The following is a 13,394-nucleotide window of genomic DNA, read 5'->3' as shown; positions in this document are numbered from 1 at the left end:
GTATATATTTGTTCTTCAATCTTTTAGATAAATTTACAAAATGAAACTTATAATACTTGTAATTAATAGTTAAACATGTAAGTGAATGCACTCGACAACGTATAGTAATTATAACGCATATTATTATTTAGTGTAATTTGATATATGTTCAAGAAAGAGTACATGCACCCTTATAATTAATTGATATACATAGACATTAGCAGAGACACAAATTGCATATATTTATGTACACAGTATATTGGTATATAAGTTTACGTACAATACATGGTCAGTTAAGATACATCTTGTACATTTGTTTTAAATATTACGTATTACAATTGCAAGGGTCAAGGAAGTAATATCAACAGGATTTTCCAGATAACACTGAATCCAATCAAACGTAAGTTGGATACGAATTACTTCAAATGGTAAATATGGGACAAGGAAGTAATCTCAACGGTTGGGATTACTTCCTTGTCCCGTATTACAATTGCAGCTACAGTATATAATTTCTACATCTGCTTGAAAATTGCAAACAATCAAAAGTTAAGATGTTGTTATAGAGTGAATATTAACCCTCTAAACAATAGAACACTGCCTATTGCAATTGTTTGATTTGATCATGAATATCACATTCACGCCTCACCGCGCGCACCTACAGATAAACGGAGCGATAGGCTTGGTTACATGTACCTCACCTGTAAACTGACTAACTGGGATGGAATATTACGTTTTAATTCAAATTTATACATAACTGTATATAAAAATATAATTGAAAATAATTTACTATGAAGTAAAGAATATGTTAAATTGTTTGCATAATCTTTGCCATAAGTGTTATAAAAATAATGACATTTTACTGTAACAAAAAGGAAAAGTAAGGGAGTTAACTCAAATAAATAACTAAAAACCTCGTAAATATGTCCAATCTAATTAAAATTAGACTTGTAATTCCGCTCCACTACGATACTCTACGTTACGCTCCAAAAGAGTATCGTAGTGGAGCAGAATTACAAGTCTAATTTTAATTAGATTGTAAATATGTCATACCATATTTGACTACCGCTAAACTACTCTCGAAAGTTAGCCCATTCGAAAAAAAGCCTGTAATATCTTTCATTAAAGAAATTAAGCCGCATCATATTTTCAGGTTTTTAGAGTATGTCATAGCTTAAAACTGAAGGCCGTTTAGGAGACAACAACTGACCTATCACAGGCCTGCATATACTTCCTCTGAAGATCTATGAAGACCAACGCTCAGCTTCAAATCTATACAATGTAACGTTATAAGTTTCTTTCGACATACATCAAAGGATTAAATTATGAGTTCATCTGTTGTCGCTCACAGAATCCTCAATGTTAGAACGACATAATCCAGAAATGGCTATAAAGACAGAAAGTCACTTGAGTATCGAGGTTGAGTGATATGATAAACATCTATAATATTATAGATTACCTTGTCTGGAGAGGAAAATGACGAGGAGGACCACAGTTAGCGTTAGTGCCAGTATAATAGCAGTAATAGGATACAGTAGAATTTTTGATTGTTTGCTCCGTTTCCTGGGTAACTGGTGGGGACGACTGCGCTTGGAGGGAGGGTGTCTAGGTATATATTCATCAAGGGGTACATCGCGGGGTAAATCGATAGATCTCGAATGACTCTGGAACAAATCGTTATCGCTTAGTACATGTACAATATATATGTAATTGTAATTTATAATAATCGTTTAGCAGAGATGATAAATACATAAAATCAAAAGTGACTTCGATTGGCATTTGACCCGTATAACCTTTTATTTCGTGGGTCAAAACAGAAAAAAGATTTCTTTGTAAATTTGAATTACCCATCCATTAACCCTCACACACATATTACCGGCTATTCTAAATGCTATATTAAGGCGGTGTATATTATGTCAAATGTTTGAATACTAATTAATTATTTACTTCTTCCTACAAGTTGTGGTCATCAAAACAATAAACGATAATTGCGATAGTTTGACTAGATTGGTCTTCAAATTACGACCGCGAGGTCATCCTCTATACCAAAGGGGTTTGTATTACTGACGTTACATCTACCATTGGAGTATCTAATAGTAAAACTAAAGGCAATTCAAGAGAACAAATCTGACCAGTCACAGGCCTGCAAAGACTTCCTTTGAATACTACAGAGACAGTGACGCCCAACTTCAAAGTCACACAGTCAACTACTGTGACCGTTATACGATTCTTCTGATGAACATCAAAAGATTGAAGTACCTGTTCTGTTCTTTTGCCTTAAGTTTAACTATAGTCCAGGAGTGGATATAACGACAGCAATGATAACCCCTGGAGTTTCGAAGATACCTAGAGGTAGGGAGTGGAAGTAAAATATTAGCTTCATCATCCAGACATACAGTCAAGGCTTCTGATTACGTTGCGCTCCGTGAATTGTGGTGTTTAACGTAATCGGAAGCTTTAGGTAACGAAGATGATAAAAAGTTTGCAATAAAACACCTTTGTTTGTTCTTAATGGTAGTTATAACGTAATTAACTGCGATAATGTGTATAAATTATACCCCTGGTCGGTTTGACTCGGTCCATTTTGGTATGCCCGATATCATGTTCCTGTCATGCACATGAGTGTAGCTTGTATCATCATGGAAAGTTTGATTGTCGTAAGATAATCTCGCCCAGACCTCCTCATCCGTATAATACTTGTGGTAACCGGGTGTAGGTTGCCCTCTTTTCTTTGTCCGTCCAAGATAATCTACGTTAGGATCTGAATGCAAAATATTTAAGTGACCTCTTAATGTTAAGTATATCCAAATAAAAGGTAGTCTGTCATAACATTGATCATTGATTGCTATGTTAGAATTTTATTTAAATTCATATTATATATAGGTGTTGTCTCCATTTACGGTAAGATAATAATTATCTATATTTTCCGAAGACGTTGTTAAATATTTCTAGTGTCATAGTGACTGCGATGTACTAAATAATACCAAGTCTGCTGCATGTGATAGCTGTCATTCCGTAAATGAAACTAAAAATATTTTAAAGGCGCAGGAAAACATCACTTCACTAATCAAATCTTATATTCGATTCTTTAAAAAAACTTTAATCATTTACCGCAATCTTGCCTTAAATGATGCATGAAAATGATAAAAATGCAGCCACCTGATCCATTTGGGTATCCGATATGACATATAGTTTGTATAACACATGTGAAAGTTGAAGTGAGTATTTACTAAAACTCTTAATTTATTGTATATACTTCGTCAAATTTGTTGTACCTTTGAATTGGACATAATTTAGAAAAAATGCATAAATATAGACTGTGCAAAGATATGCTGTAACAAGATCAGACGAAAACCATTTGTAATTGTAGTTGTGAAAATTCATGCCGGTAGTCTTATGATATGGCTTTTGACATTATTACGTTTTTCTTCACTCGATACGGCTGCATTGTCCGATTCAGATTAACGCTTAGTGCGAAACCCCTCCACCGGATTACACCGGGACTGGGACAGGTTAAACCGCTGTATAGTTACTACTATACATATGTATGATCAATTTCACATGCTACTGTGAATAAATACGATATTTTTTGTCAAATTACTAAGGTAAAGTGACTGTAATGCAAACATTGCAACATAACACAGAGAACTGGTGACGGCAGAAAGTTATCAGTTACACAGCGGAGAGTCACTGAGGTAATTCATATAGTGAAATCCGAATCACGCGAATTTCCTTCCTTGTACATTTTCGTCATCTGCATATTTTAAATACACACGCATCTGTATTAACAGATAATGTTAAGGCTTATAAAACGTGTAGATATGGCATTATTATTATCCAGTGACAAGTGAACAAGACGAAAAGCGGATGAAAGACGACCTGGTGTATTCTTCAAAGTGGTATTAGTTACATTACTCTGTTTCAGTGACGCAGAATTATTATTAAAATTCAGAATCAGTAATCTTCTACTGTACTGGTATATTTTACGGTGTGGTCTTTTTATCAACTACAAAGTTGTTGGTCAATGAAAAAGATATCCCTTTTTTGCTTCGAAATCCCGTCAACCGCAGTTGTATATGTATATAAAGTTGGTAGCTTTGAGGATGTGCTTTTGTTTCACATATATTACGACTAGCCTATGGATAAGATAAGTTTGGAAATGGAGCATACACCATGCACGATTTTGTATAAATGGATATACTTAATCGTATGTATTCGTTAAATCACACACATTTCAATTGATTATACTAACAATTTGAAGTATGGTTTTCGTGTAATGTCTGCAATTAAAACTACACCAAAATGGATTCATTCTTGATTTTCTTAGTTGTTTATTTTTTAAAGATTAGAAAATGACGAACCATGTTCTATTTGTTGATGAAATCAAATCGGCGATTTTACAATGCAAACAACCGTTGTCATAATACACGAATTTACTCAATATTTATTTTTTTTAACATTGTGACATTTCACGATTGTATATTCGACAAATCTAATATCGTGAGAAATATCTTAAATGTGCTTTTGATGTAATTTACCTTGCAAATTTCATAAACGCATGAACGATCAATTTAATCAATAGTAATCTGCATATAATAAAATATTTGAATAAAAATGAACACATGTACATTGATTCACATCGAATATCACTAAACAGTAATTAAATAAATCATATTTAGTTCTGAATCCAGATTCATTCCATTTTTAATGTTTGACTTTCAAAATATATACTTAACAGTAAGCAAATATCCCTGCCCTTCTGTTAATCAAGTTACAAGCAGATTAAAGTATCTGCTTATCATATTCTTGGATAGTCCAAATTCTCTAACGAATCACTAATAAATATACCTGGCGAATTCGCCCCATTCTCTAAATGAGCAATTTAAGCAATCTATTTCAAAGTGTTTGGGCAATAATTTACCCCATTATATTCAAACTAGAATCGAAGCAATATATATTGAACAATAAGATGATAAACTTTAAGCTTTTCTTCCATCGGCAATGGGGTGATAAAGAATAAAGATACATATTTAAGCAGAGCGTGAGGTAAACGTACCTGTATAGTCCATGTCCATGCTACCTTTGTTCCTGATTGTCTAACCAGGAAGTAGTGCACGGGTTACAATACTGTTGTATAATACGATATAAAATTGTCTAGGTGTCTCTCCTCACAATGGATAGCTAAGATACAGACGACGGGTCTAATGATTATAAAGAATGAGAATGGATATTAAAAAGTTGAACAAGTACACATCGTTTTATTTTGTTTTCAGAACCCCTTATACGGTATAATATCGCCTTCATCTGCATTACGCCAATGGTTTACGTACTAGTCGCTTAAAAGTATGCAGTTTGTGACGATGTCGTACAAAGGACGGTTACTCCTTCAAGGTGGTCTTATACACTTGTTAATTAATGAAATCCCTTTGTGAAAAACAAATTTGTATCAAATTATTATTATATAATGTGTTCATAAGGCTTGCTTCAATGGTTTAAAACATGTCGCAACCTTTACTTCAGATTCTAAGAAATGAATTCGCGAACAAGCTTTACGTGTAAATGTAACTCATTCGTGTCTAACTTTATGGATCTCTATATTCACTTCCACGCCCTTCCAAATCCCACAACATAATCGGTGTCCCATCTACTCCACAGTTTAGAGAATGTCAGTTCTAATCCTATGCTGCCAGTAAATTAAGCATTTAATAATTACTACTTCGATGTACGGGGTGCCTAAATTTGTAATCAAAACTCAATTTTGTGTACACAGATATAATTTGTTACAAAAACTGAATTTGGTATTAATTTTTACATTTCTCTTAAAAAAACTCAAAAGAATATCCGTTGGCTTCAGGAAAAAAATGTATTCTACACCGCTGACAAATGGTATTTGTTTCCCTATCAAAACCAGGAGCAGACGAATTTGTATTTTTCTCTAGTTACAAACATTACTTATTTTACACTATTTCCAGCATTGAAAAGTTTGAGCCTCACACGTTACTTCTATGCATAAATATTAAAAAAATAATTAATTGCGTCCCAAAAAAACTCCAGGGCACTATGCCCTATATTGAATAAAGTACTGATTGCGCATAAACTAAAAACATAATGAATTAATTTATATGTGAATTAATTCATATGTAATTGTATGTTAATTTGACACAGATGTATATACACGATAAAAATCAATCAGTTATAGTTCAAATGATGAATATCATTGATGCTCTATCGGTGGTAGAGCATCTTAATGAAATTTGTGTTCGAAAATAAATGTTATCATGACAAAACTGACGTTTCCCTACTTAATTTTTTTTTTGTCCACTGAAAGTTAATTCTATAAATCAAGACAGAATCGGTCGTAACAGAATTAAGAAAAAAAAACTTTTGTAAACACAAAGTTGATTTCAATTACAAAAGAGTTGTATCAATTTGAGCCCCGTACATCGGATTTTATGTTGAAAAGGAATTCAAGTGGCGATTTTGCGTATATAGTATAGTTGTAGTCAGCTAATAATATGTTGTTGAATGTATTAAACTTGTGATTTGAAACACGATTCCTTCTTAGGCTTGCTTTGTAAGTGATATATTAAAACATTTCTACAAGTCATCTTCTCCTTTATCTTTCCATAGTAATGCACATTGTACTTTTGCACCGAATCAACATTTGGAGACAGGTGATATGTCATGTTTATTGTATTAGAATATTTTTATTTGATTCATATTCACCTAATTTCAGACACATTTACAAGCTACTTGCGTCAATATATACTTATTTTTCATTCACAAATGTTATCTCTTAAAGTAATGCATTGATGCAGATAACCATTAAACATGCTCCAGCGCCGACAGGGAATACATGATATTGATCACTTAAACAGTAATTGGTATTTAATCGTGTATATATATGTATAATTAGCACAAAAAATGTAATAAAATAATTTATTTTACCTTTGGTACATAAGCAATCAGTATTTCATTCCATATAGGATATAGTGACATGGTTTTTTTTCGGGATGCAATTAATTTTTTTTTATATTTTTAACTTGAAGTAAAATTAGAAGCTCAAACTTTTCAATGGTGGTAATGGTGTAAAGTAAGTAACTTTTTTAACTGAAGAAAAATATTAAATCGCCTGCTCATGTTTTTGATAGTGGAAAAATAACGTTTGTCAGCGGTGGAGCATCTTTGACTATGTAAACAATATAAAGAAGATACAAGTAGTGTAATCATGTTTTAGTGCAACGTTTATGGCTCGATAAGCGCTATAAAAGTATACGTTTACAGAACTATATAACTCGTTATGCTATAAAATGAAGCATATTTAGAGACTGCAATTTCATTACTTTAAAAATAATATCTTACCGGATTGAAAAGGATATAAAATCTAACAACGATTCGGATTATTGTATAACCTTTTTTTTCGATGTTACTTTTTATGGAATGCAATTACCCAGTTTCGATTTCAAGCGTTGCAACATAAAAAAGATCTGAATAAAGAAATTTTAAACGAGCTCGAATATTTAAAAGATCACTTGCATTTTTGCTTGACTTTTTTCATATATTGATAATTTAAAAGGAATGCATTGGATTTCTCGGACAGAATGAGAGCGGAAAGTCACACTGAGCTAATCTGACTTGTGAATAATATGTTACTCGAAAAACATAACACGTTTTCAATGCTAAAGTAACATACCGGTCTATACCGCATCTGATATACTATGCGGATGACTTCAATGTATTGTTTTAATTTTTATACAGCGTAACATGTCCTTTCAAAGACTGCGACTGATCAATATTAAAAATATCATTACAGTGGGTTACACACATCTAATTATGTCTTTATTGTCGTCTGCCAATGGAAAGTAAATTTAACCATATCTACACTTTAATCACACGAACATCACTGTGATTTGGTTGACAATAGGGAAGGCAGAGTTGTTCCCCTTGAATTATCATTCAACTCATCTTTCTAATTATATAAGTAGTCAGTGTTCGTGTATTGTATGACAAAAACGAATGGGGCATTACTAGTATTAGAATTGATGATAGCAAATCTCAAATATATCTATACATGTATATTGATCCAGCAGGTATTGCGTGACTATGGCATGATGAAACGGGCGATTAAATATGTGAAATGTCGATGTCGTTTTTGTTTTCCAGTTATCATTCACCAGTCCGTTAGTGTCAACTGAAAGGAGTTATATTAATGTTTCTTATGCTTATGACTCAAATTATTTTAGATCATTAATGCATATGGATGTGAAATAACTTTTCAACAAGCTAATACTGTTTTACTAGAGTGTGATCAAGGGACACAACTGTGTTGTCATTATCGCAAAGAAGGAATACGTTTCCAAGGTAACGTGGCAGATTAGGTAAATTTTGCCTTTGCCTTGTTTGAATTTGCATATTACACCTCAATGATGTTCGCTCTTAATTTATAGTAATGATATGATTGGCGAAGGACTAATCGGTGGCCTGAACAGTTGTGGCCTCATTATCAATTTTTAATAGGTAGTTCTGAGTTTGAAGTGACTTGAATGATTTTAAACTGTCAATGGTACTATTTAACGCTATTGGATGATAGGTTTGGGTTTTATTAGTTTAACGTCATATTAACAGCAAGGATCATGTAAGGACGTGCCACGTTTGTTGGTGCAGGAAAGTCTGAGTATCCGGATAAAAACCACCGACCAGTGGTCATTACCTGACAACTACCCCACATGGGATTCGAACTCGCAACCAAGAATTGGAGAGCCTGTAGTATATGTCATATGTCGAGACAATATACCACAGGCCCTCCACCTCTTGGTGGCGATGATAAAATAAAATAATTTAAACATATGCAAAAAGTTTATATAAGCAAACAGGATTATCAGAAAATCAATCTCAGGTGTGGTTTTAGTGGAGTCGAAGTCTCTTTCAATGTTGATCAGGATTTTTTTTTTTGTGATTGTCCAAACAAATGGTAGTAGTAAGTGACTAATATAAAAACTAAGGTGCCAAACTATGACCTCTGATGATGGAATACAAATTTGGAGGCCATTTTGAATTTAAGTGTTTCCCACTTGTAATCGAGAGTAGATATGTCGCATTTTTACCACAAATTAGTCACTCAAATAACCAGTACGACGCCAGTTTAGCTTTATCAATTTTATTTCTATTATGAATCTTTTTGTGTTACAGATTTCTTTTTCTTTTAAGAATATAATTGTTTGACAATTTTGCAAACAGCTATGCTTATCATCAAAAACAGTTTGGAAGATAGTGTAAACATTTTATCAAATGGCTATCTTTGATTCACATTAACAGAAGGACACCACTTTATGATTTTTCTTTCATTTACAGTATTTGTATGAACTCTTCATTGCAAAATTCTATAGTAATACAAGTTTAATATAGGAAAAATTGACCGAAAAAGATACTTAATGCACAAAATAATGACATCGTTTTAATAGCGTTTATAGACAAGATTGACGTCCAATCTGGAATGATAATACCATTATAGTTAATAAAGTCATTAGCCTCATCCTAACTATCCTGATACCTTTTCTTGAGTCCTTTTTTGCGATGCAGTAAAGATTGATGTAATTGTCCTCTTAAACACACTATATTTTTGATTCACATGAACTAGAATGTTTGAAGTAATATTTTGATTGTATTCATCCACCAACAATATTAATATTGATTTCCCGTAAATTCATATAATAATGATTTAATACAAAGCAATACGATTCACAAAGTTATGAAACCCGATACTCCTTTTTGTGACCTATACACAATAGTCCAGTAAAAATACGAAAAATAGAGGCCTAACCTCCAAATTATTGCAACAGAATTTGTTTTCTGCTTTTTGGGTTGGAGGATCTTAGTATTTTACCATGAAAAAGTCGCCAAAAATCATATGCTCGGAAAGTCGTTTTTTCAACACCCGAAAAATAAGAAAATATAAAGAAATCACACTTTTGACCACTTTAAAAGTATAATATCTGCTAATTTTGCAATATTTGAAATATGAAATCGGGTATATAGTAAGACAAACTCTAGGTAAGTACAAATAAGTTGAAATGATACAATAATTTCAGTCAATCTAAGAAATAAAGAACGATGAAAACGGCTTAAAACCTTTTGAATTTAGCTAGCATTACCATTTTTGTTCTTTTTAGATGCAAACATTTATAAAATGATACCCTGAACAATATTAGTTTATGTTTTATGTCTTAGAGGATTACTTTTTCTTTGATATTAATGCATGATCGATAAAACATTAGCTAGAAAAAAACTAAATATTAACCTGTCAAGTTGACTGATCGTGCCAATTTGAAGTGTTTTTATACTTAGATTTTTGGCAAAACACCTATTTGGGTAGCTAATATTTCGGAAAATAAAAAAGCAAATGCTTCTAAATATGTTATATCCTTTTTTGTATATTTTGTACTTGTTATTTTGATAATTTGTTGTAAAAACGGTATAGATATGGACATCTTATGTAGTTCTAAAAACTTCCTATCACGTTAATTTGGCTGAATACCAAAATATGTCTAAGTCCATAAATCTGCAATACAAAAATCTTAATTTTTCGAATATGCTTTATTCGTTTGTCAATAAATTTTGCCAGTAAATAAATCGGAACTGTGATGATTTTCAGCTATAAAATTGAAACTGAGCTCTTATTTTATTCCTTTATCTCATTGAAAATTGTGTAACCCCTATCCGGTTCCATTATGGATATTTGTTCAATAGAAACTTCAATCTCACTTTATGAAGAACGCTCCATTATGGTGGTAATTTCTGCCAAAGGATTTTGCAGTCTGATAACTCACAAAAGAGATATTCACATTTTTGATATTTCAACTTAAGGACTTAACCAATTTCAGAAGTTTACTCAAATTGACACTAAATGAGGATTTGATCGGCCTCACGTCTTTTATATTTGTGGATATCTTGATATAGTTGTCTCTTTTAGGTGAGAATAGCCTACATAAAATCTGAATTAATAACTATCTAAACACTTGAGACGGTACTTACTGAATAATTCTTGAATAAAAAAGACATATTATTCAATTTGGACTTAAATACATCATTGGAAAAGGCCAAATACCAACTTTGGGCATCCATGTTATCTCAGGTAGTGAAAGTAAAACGTTTTACTTTTAAATCCTTTAATCAACAAGTTTTATTTTAAAAGATTCCACGAAAATGAGTATCAATGGTATTGTTGATAATAACAATTTTTTATCCTAACAATCCAACAAAAGCATGTTTGGCTGTTACAAGGACATAATTGTGCAATTTTCTTGTTGTCATACTTTTTCCCTGTGTTGATTTCAACTTATGTTTTTGGCATTCTGTGCTATCCTAATATCGTTCTTGCCATACAGTAGATTTTTTAGTATCTCATGATATCCATGTAAGTTTATATTTGGCTTCAAAGTTCGCAAATTATGCAAATAACCCTATTTTTCTGATTTTTTTTGGGGTCAAGAAAAACACTTTCCCAAACTTTGTGGCGACTTTTTTCTTGTATAAAACAAAGTCAGATATGTATAAAAAAATTTTGGGTAACACCCTATCTTTACTGGACTACAAGTCACATCTACAGTACAGTGCACATTGGTTGTCTGTGTTCAGTCAGCTCCGGTTTAGTATTGTCTTTTCAGCGTGGGACCAGTACAATGCAATGACGTCACGCAAAGCTATATTCAGGTGCTCAAACAATTAAAGATACATATTCCGCATGTCTGCACGTAGTGGGGAATTCAGTCACTTGGTTGTTTAAGTCTTAAATATGACTAATTCACATCAATCAGAGATCTGTCACGTTATTCTGATTTCAAAAAGAAATATATGTAACGATACAATATATATACGATCATCTATTTTGTTTATACTTCACATAAGCCATTGTATTTACAACAAAACAACCTTTCTGTTATTTTTCTTAAATTGTGCTAAGTGAAAATGATCGTATCTGCATGGGCCTGCAATAACACAATAACAGAAAAACGCTACCTTGACTGAGCGATTAAATACATTAAAGGGTATATTATTAATCAATTTACGCTACTTAATTATGATGACTATGCACAAATGTACAGAATCGTATCATTTTCTTTAACAAAACATACGGTTTTACTTATGATTTTGTATAAAGATGTGTGTCTTTATGAAAGCATTTACATATCCACTAAATGAACCACTGCTTAGTACATTTGATGTAGAGAACTATGTATGATTTGTGCACTTTTTAGCCTTCAAGTCCGTCCTGAATTTTTAACCAGCTACTTAGTGATTGATTTGGTAAATTTCAAATATTGTGTATATTCCTGATATATTTACAGTTAAACTTCACTATTACAAATCCCATGGGACCAGGAAAAATAACTCGTTATAACAGGATTCGCTTTAGAGTTTCTGAAACTATAAGTAATTAATGCCAAAGGATGATTGCATCCCGAATTGATATAGTTACTAAGATCAATTTACCAATTCCAATGTCGACAAAAATATCTTCTTTGGCAGATTTTCCATTATCTAAAATTAGTTGTATATTTGTTTAATCTTGTTTGATTTTCTAACAATCATTTCATTTTTTGACCCCAGTTTTCACTTTTAAGCAATGCTACATCCAACACTTCCAGAACAAAATTCCGGATAAAATGTTAAACAGCAAATATTTGCTTGACCGGACCACGAAATCACTTCGTATCAAAAGATAATTCATTCCTCCAAGTAATGTAAATAAAGAGGCGCCAAAACTGGGGATTTTGATTTACTTCGTAATTGGAGATATTGGGATTTACTAGTAATATATCTGTGCAATGTAAATGGGACAAAGAAATAATGTCCAGTAGTTGTATTAACACTAAATTCTTATAAACTAATGTCTGCAGGATACTGATTGCTTGAAGTAGTAACTATGGGACAATTAAGTGACCTCAACTATGTGGACAAAACATTGTCATATTTTCAAGGCGATATGCCCCTTAATCAAGACACAGAAAGAAACAAATTTACAATTGATACCTTCCTCCAAGGGAGGTAACCCTTCAATTGTAATCAGTAGAGATTAATTCATATGTTGATAATGGACATTATGTATGAATGGATATAACAAAGTCAGTGTTATCACATCAATCCACACAATCTGCATTGTGTAATGTGTCTACCTTATTAGTTATGCCTCCATTGCTACGATATTTGTCTAGCGGAAAATACATTGTTAAATGACCAAACACCTGTGAGATGGACGCCATACAGCATACTTTGGGCATAGATTGGGTTTCTGAATGGAAGTTGTAAAACTTTTACTTTTACCAATACTTACGGCGAGGATGGTGTTCTGTGACCAAACCTTGTGGTAAGTGTTTGATCATTTCTCCGTCTATGGTCACAAGTCTTACAATGATATCCAC

General features: G+C 32.4%; 1 protein-coding gene across 2 annotated transcripts in view; it reads right to left on the bottom strand.

The window, feature by feature from the left end:
• LOC138308169 (collagen alpha-4(VI) chain-like) overlaps positions 1-13,370 on the bottom strand; it is a 31,601-nt gene extending 18,231 nt beyond the window's left edge. The window contains exons 1-3 of one of the 2 annotated variants that reach the window (XM_069249112.1): positions 13,307-13,370; positions 2,535-2,737; positions 1,436-1,640 (exon numbers count right to left, since the gene is read on the bottom strand). In XM_069249112.1, coding sequence (XP_069105213.1) covers positions 1,436-1,640; positions 2,535-2,737; positions 13,307-13,355 — 457 coding nt within the window. In that variant the 5' untranslated portion in view covers positions 13,356-13,370. Of the gene's footprint in view, positions 1-1,435; positions 1,641-2,534; positions 2,738-5,032; positions 5,180-13,306 lie in introns of those variants that run through there. The other variant, XM_069249113.1, reaches the window with a different exon arrangement.
• Between the last annotated feature and the right edge of the window lie 24 nt (positions 13,371-13,394).

This window comes from Argopecten irradians, chromosome 14, assembly GCF_041381155.1.
Source record: "Argopecten irradians isolate NY chromosome 14, Ai_NY, whole genome shotgun sequence".
NCBI classification, from domain to species: Eukaryota; Metazoa; Mollusca; class Bivalvia; order Pectinida; family Pectinidae; genus Argopecten; species Argopecten irradians.
The sequence above is the reverse complement of the archived record's forward strand: the minus strand, read 5'-3'. Positions and strand labels throughout refer to the sequence as shown.